We start from the raw sequence: 15361 nt of genomic DNA, 5'->3' as shown, positions 1-15361 counted from the left end.
ACTTTTACGTCGTGTCCTTCACAAAGGACATAAAAATAATAGTGCGTATGGAAAAAGGCTCTTAGACAACTGCTGAACAGCCACAGTTCCAAAAAAAAGTGTTGGGCTGTTTGCTTCTTCTTGAAAAAGGTATTTATAAACCACATTTAAGTGCCCAGTTGCCACTTATGTCTACAAACTCAGTGGCTGAATTTTTACAGTTTTAAGATATTTTCTGTAAGCCATGAATTATATCATGAAACAGCTTCAACTCTTCTGCCTCCTTCTGCCACCAATTAACTTCATTAGTGCTCTTAGTCATTTTCTTTGACATTGGAAATACTTGTTCCTACAAAACTCTTTGAATTGCTACTTGCATACTATTTTTTTAATTTAGATAACTAGAGAGCATTAGGACCTTCTAAAGGTGAGAAACCTGATACTTGGGAGCTCTGCAAGTTTCTTAGTAAGAGTTTGTCAGTGCATTCTGCTCACAAGAACTGCTGGAATGGTTATGTTAAGAGATTTTCTCCTAAATTTCTGAGATATGCTTTATCTTAGAAGTTCTGTTTCTCATCTCACTGTTTCTCATTAAATCGACTATCTTATTTTGAACATGTATGTTGGGTAATTTAAGTAAGCTTGAGTTCAGTTTTTTCAATGATTAAAACACAGCCTCACAAAAAAAATATATATATTTAGCTAAATAAACATAGGTACTACACACCATTTCAAATTTTCTGAAACAACTACATTTGTGAGAGGTTGACAAATAAGATTCAACTCATACTGGAAGTTAGTTCTTTCAAAAGAGTAAGGCAGCTGGAGACTAGACAGCACAACTTTAGCTAACTGCGATGGCACTAGGTAACTGTTCAGAAAACTGTATCATGTTTGCTGTGTCTTCAGATTCTGTTTTTTAAATTTACTTGCATGCCTTAGAACTGCGAAGTGCTATTTTTTGTGACTGTACTCTAAACTCAGGTAAATTGAAAGTTTAAATGCCAGCTTTCTCTTTTCCCAGCAAAATGTAGGATTACAAATTGCTGAATTCACCACTTGGACGCAGATTGATACCTTGAGTAGACTTCACAAACATAATTCTGTCCTCTTTCTGTGTTGGTGGTTCACAAATAATGACACTCATATTTCTGTCTAGAATCACAGTTAGTGAACAGAAAGGTGTCTAATGGAACTATTTAGTGCTTTGTTTATAATTCATGACCAGTGGACTTGTGTGACCTGCAGTAGACCTACAATCAGAAGGTTCGTGTAACATAAGAATTGTTCTAGAAGGGCTTGAGTTATTGCTTGTTTAGTCAAAAATATCCCCAGACCTGAAAAAGAATGGGAACTACTGAAATAATACTGCTGCTGAGGTGAGGTCTTCCATAGTGTCCCTGTAGGCAGTTACATCTAGTTTTACTTTCCAAAGTCCATGGTATTTCTCAGTAATTCTCATTGAAAACAGATGCTAAAAATTAAACAAACTTTTTGGATCCTGAAAAGTCTAACCATCTGTATGTATTCTCTGAAATTGACATGAATTTTTGATACTACCATGAAGAGTCTATCTAGATTATGAATATTCACACTCTTGTTCTGGAATGCCTTTTTTGTAGGAATCATTGAATTCTCTTAATGCAGGGGCTTACGTATAAAGTGTATAGGTGGCTCAAAGAGCAATACGTACACGTTTCCAAATGGCAGGATGGTGATGGAAGAGAAAGAAACTCCAAAAGATTTTGTATGGTCTGCACAGGTAGCTCCATATTATGATGGTGATGTAATTCTTGGTAGAAAGATTTGAACGTGTCTGGAACCAAGATCAATGTCTATGCTTGTATAGTTAAGTTAGTTGTGTGCCCCTGCATTAAGAGAATGTATCTCATGTTGTCTAGGCAGTGGGAAGGGTTGCTATGAAGAACCTGCATTTTCTTCTTATGATTACCTATACTCAGTGACTTGGTGTTGTTGTTGGTTTTTGTTGTTGTAGTTGTTTTTTGCCTTATGTTCTGTAGCTCTGGCTGCCCTGCTGCCCTGTGAGTGAATCAGAGAGAACCATCTACTTTATATGGGTTAGGAGTTTGCTAACTGTGAGAACCTGCCCCTGTGTTGTGCATTCTTTTGGCACAAATGTCAGACACAAACTTGCCTGTGAAAATGTTCCAAGCAGCTTTTGTGAACGACATCACTGAAGTGTATATTCAAGTAATATAAATCTGAAAACCAGTGAAGTAGAATAGTTTTCTGACTTGGTTAATAAATATTTTATATTTCTTGGTGCTTTCAAACACTACCACCTCTTATAAGTGGGGGGAAAATACCTGCAGTACATAAATATTCTTGTTTTGTTTTGTTTTTCTTAATGCTTATTCCAATTGCACAGTAAGAAAAAATGCCACTAATATGTCATGTGAAGAATAATTTTGGTGTGGTGCTGAAGGACGGAAGACATTTAGGAGCTGTGGAGAGGACGGCTGTGGTGCTTTTGCAGTTCTGAGGGAAACATTCTATAATGATAGCATATACTTGAGAACGGTATAAAAATTATTGCTCTTCACAGTAAATTAATACTACTCAAGGACTGATTATTTAAACGTGAAGCAGCATGTTTTATCTTCCAAGAGGGGATGGGATCAGCTCAATTTGAGCAAACCCAATACAAAACCCAGTACTATTAAGCAAAGTGAAGGCTATTTTGTGAAAGCATTATTGAGAATGCAGGGTAAACATATTTACTCTGCCAGTAATACGTTTTTGCTGTTGTGAATATCTGTGTTTGCTACAAATCAACTAAGAAATACTGATAAAATATTGCAGTGCAATTAATACTGTATCTTAAGTCATTCTTTTCATTAAAAATAGGGATTTTTTTTAATTAATCACTACTGTGTTTGAGTCTGGATGAGCTCTTCTTTGCTACATTAGTTTGGTACAGTATTGGTTGAGTTCTTAAATGTTCATTTGAAACTTTGTAAATATTGCTAAAAGTGCAAAAAGTGATAAAAGGTGTAATTTAGTGAGATACTGTTAGTGTGGAAAGGCTGTGTGTAGAGTTGCTCTTGTCTAACGGATACTGCAAGGTTTTTTTGTTTTCTTTTGTGATTTTTTTTATATATATCTTGAGCATCTTTTATATGTTTTGCTTATCTTGAGCTTCTGCCAGTAGGGTGGCAGTGACTTGTGATACCTGTATACCCAAGTTTGTAGTTTTATTTCTAAGTACTAAGTAAGTTTGACATCCTTGGTTATAACTTCTCATCTCTGGTTTGTGTGGGTATACCGTAGCAGATAACAATACATAAAACAGGAAGCAAATCTTTCAGATACCCATAAATTACTGGCACCACTTTCCCTAGTTTATCTAAGACAGTCAAGTTGAGACTTCGTCCAAAGATCCCAAGACTTACTCTGACTCTGGAGAAAATTGTGTGAATGACTTGCTTATTTCTTATGGTGAAATTCTGCGAAAAGTAGAATTCAGTTAAGGATGAATCTGGACCCTGGCACAGTGAATGTCAATACCAGAGCTTTATGAAAAATAATGCAATTATGAGTCAATAATGGACATTAATGACAAGGATTCTTCCTTTAATGAATAGAAGAGTGGGAGGAGGGCAGGAGATGGAAGGGAAAAACTGTGGAGGTTTTACCTTCCCCTGTCTCCAGTATGCTTTAAAATGCATTTGTGGCATTTTGAAACTTGTTCTTATCTCATCTTTCAACTTTTTTTTTAAGACCTCTGAATAGATTCAGTTTTGCATAGTGCAGCAATCTCACTTTTTTTTTTCTGTGCTTGCTTTTTAAATACTTTTGAAGTTTACATAACAATTTTTTTCATAATTGATCAAATGCATGCACTTAGGCTCACAGACCTACCTCGTGGTGAGATAGAGAAAATGGGACAGAACTATTGTTGATTATGAAGTGTGCCTTTTGAAGTGCTTGAGTGTCAGGGTGCTACTGTTGTGTTTAAAGTCTAGAACATTGACAATTCAAGATAAACTACCAGAATTTCTTTTCTTGAACCCATTAGCTGATTTTTCATTTGTTTTCTTTACAAGCTAAATAAAACCTGGCTTGTATGTTAAAAATAAATAAATTAATTAAAATTAAAATTGAAAATCCCTCCAACTGTGCCAGCATGAGTTTTCATGCCAGTAACGACAGAGACTTCAGAATGATCGCATTAGTTGACTGCATGATCTATTTGAACAAGTCATCTCTTCTCTAACTATACCTAACCATAGATGTGTATAAAAGGAGCATAAGATGATGATCAGAGGGCTGGAGTTACTTTCCTATGAAGACAGACTGAGAGAGCTGGGCATGTTCGGCTTGGAGAAAAGAAGGCTTCAAGTTTCCCTGGAGTCTCATTGTGGCCTTTCAGTACTCAAAAGGGGGCTTATAAAAATTCAGTACTCAAAAGGGGGCTTATAAAAATTCAGTACTCAAAAGGGGGCTTATAAAAAAGATGGAGAGTGACTTTTTACTCAGGCAGATAGTGATAGGACAAGGGGGAATAGTTTTATACTTGAAACATACGTTTCAAGATACATGAGGGGCAACTGAGGTCACTTGGTTTGTTCAGTCTAGAAAAGAGGAGACTGAGGGGAGGCCTCATTGTGGCCTACAGCTTCCTCACCAGGGGAGTGGAGGGGCGGGCACTGAGCTCTGCTCTCTGGGGACTAGTGATAAGATCCAATGATAGGAATGGCATGAGACTGCATCAGGGTGGGTGTTAGGAAAAGGTTCTTCATCGAGAAGGTGGTCGCACACTGGAACAGGCTCCCCAAGGAAGTGGTCACAGCACTGAGGCTGTTGGAGCTCAAGAAACATTTGCACAATGTCCTCAGACATGTGGTCCTGTGTGGAGCCAGGAGACTTGATGATCCTCGTGGGTCCCTTACGACTCTTGATGTTCTGTGATTCTATAAACTGAAAGAGGGGAGATTTAGATTAGGTGTCAGGAGGAAATTCTTCACTATGAGGGTGGTGAGGCACTAGAACAAGTTGCCAGCTAGAAGCTGTGGATGCCCCATCCCTGGAGGTGTTCAAGGCCAGGCTGGATGGGGCCCTGGGCAACCTGGTCTAATGGGTGACATCCCAGCCTGTGGCAGGTGGGGTGGAACTAGATGGGTTTTAAGGTTCCTTCCAACCCAAACCATTCTATGATGATTCTGTGAAGTAGGGCAGGAGAGTAGTAATGCAAAAATTAGAATGTTTTCCTGTTCACAGCAATAATGAGAGATTCTTGGCTTGGAGTTTTAGTCCAGATTATGTTTAACAGATAACGATAGTTCTTTGTCATTGAGTTGTAATACTACTTTAAATTCATCTATTATCTTGGCATATTTTTTCTTCAAATGTGCTTCTCTGCTTTTTATTTTACAGCTGTTGGGAACATTTTAAGAGGAGATTGTGTTTAGGGTGTTTTGTCAGGTTTGTTTCTTAGTTTCTCTGCTTTTAGGAAAGAAGAGGAGGACAAACTGAAAATAATATGGGGTGGTAGAATGGAACTACTGTAAGGAAAGGGGTAACGGATATAAAACTATGCCTTGTGTAGAATGGGATTGGAACAATTCAGGGCTTTGCCTGTACTGATGATCTATAGGCTCATCATGCTAAAATAAGTATTAAAAACTCACTGTTTGGAGGAATTTGCTTCAGATTACCTTGGAGAACAATCTGAAAGTGGCTATCCTAAGGCAATATAAATGATAACAAATAGATGGAAAGTAAAAGACTTTGAATATTCCTTTTTTTTATTTTTTTCTCCAGAGCAGTAAGTCTTTTTGTTGTTGCTGTTTTTTCACTCATCCATCAGATTAATACATGAGCCTTCCTAAATGCAGATCAGATTAACAGAGACTGTGTCTAAACTACACAATATATATACTACGTAAAATAGATTATAAGCATTGAAGAGAGATAACAGAGAGAATGAAAGATATTCAGTTGAGACAGTTGCTACTTGTAGATGTGTTATAACAGCAAGCCAAAGAGACATGACAGTTCTCCAACAGCTCAGGTAAATGAGTAGCACAATACCAGTTTTAATACATTTGCAACTTCCAGATGACAATCTTTGATTAAGAAAAGAAAGACAAATATATGAGTTCGTTTAAACTTCTAATAATTCGTGTAGACGTTAAGTCACAAGTTATAAAATCTCATCCCATTATGTCTCTGTTCAGTCCTAATACTCTGTCCTTAACTAATTTAATTTGTAATTGGGTAAACAATACTTTCAAAAAAGTGCATGTTGTCTTTATTTTTAGCCCAGGCAATTTGTGTGACTAAACTCGAGTGTGTGTTAAAAACAAAGAATCTGTTTATTTTTTATTTCTGTCATACTGTGAAGCATTTCTGCTGGGTATAAGGTTCAAATGAAGTTTAAGAAAAATAATTAAATTACTTCCAAATCCAGGCAAAATAGAAAAAAAAGACTATTTCCTTTTCAGTTTGCATGTTCAATGTTCACTCTGTGGATGCATATACCTAGAGTTCACAAAGGCATTATATCAGTTGCATAAGCTGATCTTTGTTCGTACTTCCCATCATCTAGCAAAAACACCAAAGTCAGTTTCTTATCTGTGCACATCATTGTCCTGTGTAATCACATACTGTTATCACCATTGTCCCTGTCTTTCCTTCTCAGTGGCTTCCAAAACGTTTAAGTCTATCTTTAGTATCTTTAATTAATTTGAAGCTTCTTGTAGGAGGAATTTTTTCTTTGTCTGCTTTGCTCAGTCCTCATGAAAGAGAAAGTCCTGGCAGATTTGGAGTTTATAGGTGTAGTCAAATGCCAGTATTTGATGATCTTTTCTTTCTTAAACAGCCTTAAGTATGAAAAATAAAATTTAAATTAGATAATAGCATAACTGTCAACCTACAGGCCATATCCATGACCCTATAGACTAATGTCTGTTACATATAAATAAAATATTGCAATGAATTAATTTCTTATGGTAATCTAGACATCCTACATAATCTTTGGACAAATATCTTGGTAAAGCAAGTGGTGTTTTTCCTTGATGGCACTTTTGTAGGACCTGCCCTTCACTGAGCAGACATAGATAAAGTTGATTTTATCTTTTCATTTTAAAATGAAAATTTCTCTTCTTTTCTCTTTGAACAGTCTGATACCTACCTCTGCATGTCAGTATCCCTGCCAGTGGATGATGAAGCTTATGTAGGTAAGTATTGGTTTACTATAAGAACTTAAGCGAGCCATTTTGAAGAAGGTCAGCATTTTCTTTTTTTTCTTTGACTGATATTGACTTAATCTTTGGCTGTCAGAGTTTCTAAAATGCATTCATCATGGCTAATGCAGAAACAAACTAGAGAGAGCTACTTAGAGTCAAGGTAACAAACTGTATCTGGAGAGATTCATGAGTAATAGTAGTTAAGGAGCTGCATGCAGATGCCTCTGGCAGTCAATATCAAACAGCCCCATTTGTAAAGTATTGGTTTCCTGTCTTCTGGCCGGATACTTAATTCTGCTCCACTGAACACACTGTTTATTTATGTGCTGGTGTAGGCTGTAAATCCTTTGCACTTACAGTGTACATTGGCTGCAGTGAGATTTTACTTATCCAGGGAAGAAGAAAAAAAAAAAATGAACCCTCTCTCCTCCATTTTTTTTAATGTTGTAGCTTGAATAAGGTGGCAGACAAACAGAGGGAAATAGTGTACCAGCACAGAGATCATACAGATCTGCAAAACAATACCATCTGTTCAGAAGGTCTTTGGGGTACTTTCAATTTTGTTTTCCTTGCTTGTGAACCTGCAGTCGTTTAAGTAGAGAGAAAGCATGATGATTTTTCTTTAGATAGTTTCACTATCAGAATGTTCTTTAAACTGAAAATATCTAAATTCTTATCCCTTGTTGTCTTTCAGGATATCTGCATTTATAATAAATATGATAGAAATTTTGTATTTTTGTTGTAGCGTATTATGAGACTATTGTTCCATGTAGATTTCTATGTGGAAATTCTTTGGATATAGAATCTTCTTTTCAGTCTTTCATGTTACATTTTGATATCTGAAAAAAAAAAAGTAATTTTTTCTTCAATGCTTTCCCTGTATTTCTGCTTAGCAAAGAAGTTGGCCCCAACCATGAAATTATGTTTTATCTGTGAGTCTGACCCCGGGAAAAAAAAAAAAGTATGAAAGGGATTGAATGTTCATTCTCTGATAAACTGTATTTACCATGCAGTACATGCAATTGACTCTTCTGCTTTCAAGTAATTCATAGAAAGGCATACCACTAACCTGCTGCTTAAGCGGTTTATTTTTTTAGTGCTTCATTGAGTTGCAAAATTGCATAGTTCAATTCTTTATTAGAATGCTGCACATTTGTTTCTGTCATTTGGTGTTTACATGTATTAAATCCATACAAAATACTTCTAGTGGTGTATATGATTAGAAGGACCTACTAAAAGAATTTACTTAAAAATGGAATTTGTGCAAAATCTCAGTGTGACTCAGCCAGACAACCCGTTTTTTCTCTGACAGCTGAGAAACTTCTTGTTTTCATATGTTTCCTTTTTTTAATCAGATTTTGACCAGATTTAATTGTCTTTCCAATGATCACTGTGCTTGAATACGCATAATACAAAGCAATATAAGATCTGGTCAACAAAACCATTCTAGTTGTTATATGAAGCTTTGGAGAGCAAGAGGAACATGATCAGCAAATTAAAAAGAAAATCCTATTCTGTGAACATGAAGTTTTCCCACAACAGTATTGCTTACAACATCTTATATTTGGATATTTTGAAAATAAATTTAAATTGCTTTATTTTTTTTCCCTCTTTGGTCACTTCTACCAACATGTATTAAGCATGTGATCAGTTCCATCTGACTTCAGCGAAGTCACTGAAAAGTGATTTCAGTTGAAAATATTTGTCAGATTGGAGTCTTCACAACCAACACAAGTTGCCTAGTTGCTGGAAAGACCAGACTCAGACATATCCGACTGCAGCAAATACAAAGAATGCAAACTGACCTATCTTACAAAATATATGAATAGAAATTCTAACTTCTTCTCAGGAAAGAGATTTTTACAATAGGCGTCATCCAAGAAATTTAACTTTACTTAATATCTTCAAGTGCTACAAAACCTAGTATTTACTTACTTGCATGCATGTATTTTGTGTTGCTTAAATAAGCATAATATTGACATATACAATGAAATATGTCTTTCTAATAGGATCCTGTCTACATTTTCAAATGGTTTAAGCAAAATCTGCATTCATTGCATTGCCAATAGATGACATAATTAACTCTCCTTAATTCCTGTTTATCTTTGTGACAGCTTTTATAAACTAAAAGATGATCTGACGTACTGGCTGTTTCTTCAGCAGTGTATTGAAAAGTGTGAATATGTATAATGAAAACAAAATGAGTTTCTGAGACAGTACAGTGATAAAGCTAAGATCAGAATCTGTGTTCTGCCTCCAATTCAATTTATTTACACTCAATACTGCCAAGTAAATGTTTTCTCTTATCTTCGGTATATTTTTTTTTTTACACTTTCCTTTATTTCCCTGCTTTTGGCCTCTCTCCTCCTTCTTCCAACAGAGCGTGGAAGAGCAGGTTCCGTTAAAAGAACCTTCAGCAGCACTATTTTTTTGCATATTGATGAAATATAAGGACCTTGGAAGAGAGGACTTGTTGTTTTAGCTGCATACAGTAGTAAGTAGAAAACACTGTCTGCAGATTTTTCCAGTATTTTTTATCAAATATTATAGAATCATAGAATGGTTTGGGTTGGGAGAGACCTTAAAGACCATCTAGTTCCAATCCCCCTGTCATGGGCAGGGGTGCCACCCACTAGACCAGGTTGTCCAGAGCCTTTGTTCAGCCTGGCCTTGAACACCTCAGGGATGGGGCATCCACAGCTTCTAGTTGGCAACCTGCTTCAGTGCCTCACCACCCTCATCTAATCTAAACCAACCCTCTTTTAGTTCAAAGCCATTACTCTTTGTCCTGTCACTATATCTCCTGACAAAGAGTCCCTCCCCAGCTTTCCTGTAGGCCCCCTTTAGGGAATGGAAGTCTGCTGTAAGGTCTCCCTGGAGCCTTGTCTTCTCCAGGCTGAACAGCCCCAACTCACTCAACATGTCCTTCTTCTGCCTGGTGGATGAGGGAAAGGCTGTTGATGTAGCCTACCTAGGCTTCAACAAAGACTTTGACATGGTCTCCCATAGTATTCTCCTGGAGAAGCTGGCAGCCCATGGCTTGGACAGGTACACTCTTTGCTGGGTTAAAAACCAGCTGGATGGCCGGGCCCAGAGAGTGGTGGTGAACAGAGTGAAATCCAGTTGGCGACCAGTCACAAGTGGTATTCTCTAGGTGTCGGTGTCAGGGTCCATCCTCTTTAATATCTTTATTGATGATTTGGATGAGGGAATTGAGTGCACCCTCAGTAAGTTTGCAGATGATGCCAAGTTGGGAGGAAGTGTTGATTTGCCAGAGGTTAGGGAGGCCCTGCAGAGGGACCTGGACAGGATGGGTCGATGGGCAGAGGCCAATGGGATGAGGTTCAACATGGCTAAGTGCTGGGTCCTGCTCTTTGGCCACAACAATCCCATGCAGCACTACAGGCTTGGGGAAGAGTGGCTGGAAAGCTGAGCAGAGGAAAAGGAACTGAGGGTGTTAATTGATGCTCACCTGAACATGAGCCAGCAGTGTGCCCAGGTGGCCAAGAAGGCCAACGGCATCTTGGCTTATATCAGGAATAGTGTAGCCAGCAGGACCAGGGAGGTGATCATCCCCACACAACAAGAAGGACATCAAGGCCCTGGAGGGTGCCCAGAGCCGGGCTACGAAGCTGGTGAAGGGCCTGGAACACAAGTCTTGTGAGGAGCAGCTGAGGGCACTGGAGTTGTTTAGTCTGGAGAAGAGGAGGCTCAGGCGAGACCTTATTGCTCTCTACAGCTACCTGAAAGGAAGTTGTGGGGAGCTGGGGGTCAGCCTCTTCTCACAGATAAGTAGTGACAGGACTGGAGGGAATGGCCTCAATTTGCACCAGGGGAGGTTTAGGTTGGAAATTAGGAGACATTTCTTCTCAGAAAGAGTAGTCAGGCATTGGAATGGGTTGCCCAAGGAAGTGGTGGAGTCACTGTCCCTGGTGGTGTTCAAGGAAAGGTTGGATGTGGTGTTTAGGGGCATGGTTTAGTGGGTGACATTGGTAGTAGGGGGATGGTTGGACCAGGTGATCTTGGAGGTGTTTTCCAACCCTAATGATTCTACGATTCTGTGATTCTGGTACTGGGGTCCCCAGAGCTGAACATGGGGCTCCAGGTGGAGTCTCGCAAGAGCAGAATAGAGGGGGAGAATCACCTCCCTCAAGCTGCTGGCAATGCTTCTTTTGATGCAGCCCAGGATATCATTGGCTTTCTGGGGTGCAAGCTCACATTGTTAGCTGTGGTGGTTTTACTTAGCTGGGAAGCTGAGCTCCACCACAACGACTCTCTCGCTCTCCCTTCTAGAAGGGAAAGTGGGTGAAAATACAATAAAAAGGGCTCAAGGGTTTAGATAAGGACAGGGAGATCACTCAACAGTTGTTATGACGAGCAAAAGAAACTTAGCATAGGGAGATTAGAGAAATTTATTGCCTATTAGTAACAAGCTAGAGAAGTGAGGAAAAAAAGGAAACAAACTAAAAACACCTTCACCTATCCATTCTCTTCTACTTCCTCCCCCTCAGCGGCGCAGGGGAATGGAATGGGTGCTGCGGTCAGTCCCTGATGCTTTGTCTCCACCGCTCCTTCTCGGTCACTCTCTGCCCCTGCTCCACGTGGGGTCCCTCCCACGGGATGCCGTCCTTCCCGAACTGAGCCTGTGGGGGCTGCCCACAGGCAGCAGCTCCTCAAGAACTGCTCCCACATGGCTCCATACCACGGGGTCCATCCATCCCCCAAGAGCAAACTGCTCCAACCTGGGTCCCCCACGGGTGGGCGGCAGCTCCCCCCAGACCCCCTGCTCCTGCTGCGTGGGCTCCTCTCCACGGGCTGCAGCTCCAGCCCGGGGCCTGCTCCTGAAGGGGCTCTCCATGGGTGGCAGCATCCTGGGGTGGTTCTCGCTCCTCACTCTTCCAGCTGCTATTGTGCAGCAGTTTTTTTTGTTTTGTTTTTTCAACACTGCTCTTACAGAGGTGTAAACAACATCATTTATTGGCTTGACTTTGGGCAGTGGCAGCTCCCTTTGGAGCTGGCTGAAACTGGCCCTTATCTAACATGTGGCACCTGGTGGATTCTTGTCACAGAGGCCACCCCTGCAGTCCACTGCTACAAAAACCTTGCCATGTAAACCCACTACACTGACTCATATTAAGCTTCTTCTGAACCAGCACCCCCAGGTTTGAATTCAGGACTTCAGCTTTATTTCCCTAAATATTTGAAACCAGCAGACTGCCATGCTTGTACAGGGACAAAGGGTATAACTTCATTCTGTAAAACTGTAAGGCTACTTTACCAAAATGTGCCAGCTAGTTTAGAGTCAGTTCTCAGACAGTATCAAATGAAGAAACTGATCAAGCTTACTTACAAAGAGTTACCAACTAGAAGGATGAGTACAGCAAGTTTTTGCCTTAAAGGTCTTTTTCAAGGATGCACCTGTGTATTTCTGCAGATGCTGTTTAGTAGAGGGTCAGATTGTCAAGGCTGAGATTTTTGTTTGAACCAGTCTTTCTGTGGTGAAAGATCTGCAAATGCTGGCAAACGGGTGTGGACATTGAGGAGTGTTCACTTTTGTATTGGGTTGTTTTGCATTTAGGTTGATATTAGGAGCATAACTTTTGCTTCTAATTATGACCAACAGTTAATAAGAGAAATGAAATGACTATGAGAATTATATGCAAAAGATATTAATGAATGAGATCAATAAGTAACTTTTCAAGAAAGTATGATTCCAGTCACATTTGAAAATTACATCATGGTTTTGTCCTTACACTTCCTTTCTGATTAATGTTTATGGATAGAAAGACAAACCAGAAAATAGATTGAGTCTTTAATGGTGCAGGTGTCGATAAATATCAACTTTTGACTACTGAGCTGTAGTGATAGCTAAAGGGTGTTCTACAGACACTGTTAAGAATCGAGTCTGACAGCAAGTCACTCAGCCAAGAAATTTGACTGTCATCATCACCTCCTGATGTTCATTCACATGGGTGACCAGTAAATAAACGTGTCTTTTTCTTGGAGACTCATGATAAGTCCCTATCTGTCAGAATGTTCTGTAGAAATGAGATGAAACCTATTACACTCAACAATACAAAAGGAAATAGTTAGATGATTTATTACTTTTTTTCTGTATATGACTCTCAGATGCTGCAGGTTTATTTCTCTAGTATGGCATATTACTTGGCAATAGCGAAGTTTATATAGTGACTTGACTGTAATGAAGACCTCTAATCTGTCAAACTGTGGACATTGATATGTTGATATTCTTATGAGTAAACGCAATTATACTAAAAGAGCTAGTTTTTTTAAAAAGAATATCAACAATCATTGGATTGCTGTTTGTAAAGATAAACTTATTATAAATCAATTTTTTGTGAACATACGTTAGCTAGATACTGTTATGTTTTAATTGACGTCCTGTTCGTTCCTGTCTTGTTTCTTCTAGAGTTCATAATTCATAGTAGTATTTTGTCAGGAAAGTAAGTAAAACTTGATTCGGATTTAGTTTATATACTGAAACTATTCCTCTTATTTCCGTAATTACTTTGTAGTGCTTCTCCATGCATTAAAAAAATAACAATAAAAAATTAAAAAAAAAAAAAGATAAAATTTATTTGATGGTTATACCTGAAAAGACACTAAATCAGAAGTGGTATTGTGTTTTTTCCTGATTTTTTTTTGTTTTTCAAACTAAATATTTTGCTTTAAATAGAATATTATTAACAAATGTAACTAGTTAGTAAAAAAAAAAAAAAAAAAAAAGCAATAATTCAGGGGTTTTTTTTAGAAGTTTTTATTATTTAAAAATGCTGAATTCATATCTCATTTTGAGTGCTTTAGTAAGAAAAGTACCAATCTCTTGGGTGAGTTTGCAGTCATGTAAGTGAATAGTACAATTCCAGTCACATATTACAATAGGTAAATATCACTGATATTGAGCTTATTAGTTCTCTAATTTTGTACTGTGAAAGTCTTTGCAGGCTTTCTACTCAATTTTGTGTATAACTATCAAGTATGAAGTGCTGTCCAATTATACCACTTAATAAATTCTCAGATGTTGGTACTGTGTTTGACCAAAACTATGATTTTTTTCTTCTACAGGAAATCAAACTTACTTACATATTGATTTGTGTTATATTTATTTTTTACAAAATATATAGGCTAGAAATGTAACTAGAGGCTTTTGTTTGATACTTCTTAAGCCTTTGTTTGTAACAAGTATTGTATTTGGTTTGAATCTCACACTAATTTTTATGGCTTTTACCGCTTTTTTTTTAATGTTTTGGGTTGTTGGTTTTCGTTTGGTTGGTTTCGACCCCACCCCCCACCCCCCTCACCCCCGTTTTGGAAAACTGATATAGACCTGGCAGTGTTGCGAAGAAAATATCTGTACCAGAAAAAAGTAACTGACTCTTGCAGAGCTTTCTGTAGCTCAGGTGCAGACAGAGGTTTTTTTGTTACTCTTTCAGAAGCAATGATGAAATGTAAGCTTGAGTAATGTGTGTAAGTGGTTCACACAGAAATCTGGTTTTAATTTGTTAATTGTAGTGCTCTATTTTCTATTTATACTAGTAGTATTTGTTATGATATTTACAGTAAGTTTTATAATGGTGCTTGAATGTCCCATTCATGCACCAGAATGTCATTGTAGATGGACACTCTGTAAAGAATAAAAGACCTCTTGACTCACTCACTACAGTAAATATAGAGAATGAGAGAGTGGCAGGAGATTGAAGAGAAAAAGTAAGGCAGTAGAAGAGGTAGTGTCTTTAGCACATGAGAAGCCTAATCTTTAATTTAACCTTTATTGAAGGCGGTTCTTCAAGGTGTTGCTGCAGTACCTTTTGTACAGGTATTGAGTTCTGCAATAAAGATCATTAAATTTCACATCTATGAACTAACTGCTGATGAACGCCTTCAGAAATTTCCTCTCTTGCTTGCATTGGCAACAGTAGCTTAAAACACCTGAAAACTAAGATAGGAAGTCCATGTAACATAATGCATTATCTGTCCCATGCAAGAGTCAATCATGGTTTCACTACTAATTGTTAGTCATAAAAATACCAAAACAAAAGATCATTATGTAACACAGATTAGTTTTACGGCTAAGAAATGAGTAAAATTTGCTAGTTCTAGGAAGAAAGATCTTACACATACAATCTTTGGACTTGCATGCTGGTGACTTC

At 38.2% G+C, this 15361-nt stretch overlaps 1 protein-coding gene across 14 annotated transcripts in view; it reads left to right on the top strand.

Moving 5' to 3' along the window:
* PAM (peptidylglycine alpha-amidating monooxygenase) overlaps window positions 1-15361 on the top strand; it is a 141507-nt gene that overhangs the window by 59700 nt on the left and 66446 nt on the right. For all 14 annotated transcript variants that reach the window (XM_040540658.1, XM_040540654.1, XM_040540664.1 and 11 more), the window contains one exon: window positions 7124-7181. In XM_040540658.1, coding sequence (XP_040396592.1) covers window positions 7124-7181 — 58 coding nt within the window. The remainder of the gene's footprint in view (window positions 1-7123; window positions 7182-15361) is intronic.

The sequence above is a fragment of the Cygnus olor genome, chromosome Z (genome assembly GCF_009769625.2).
Source record: "Cygnus olor isolate bCygOlo1 chromosome Z, bCygOlo1.pri.v2, whole genome shotgun sequence".
In the NCBI taxonomy this organism is placed as follows: Eukaryota; Metazoa; Chordata; class Aves; order Anseriformes; family Anatidae; genus Cygnus; species Cygnus olor.
The sequence above is the reverse complement of the archived record's forward strand: the minus strand, read 5'-3'. Positions and strand labels throughout refer to the sequence as shown.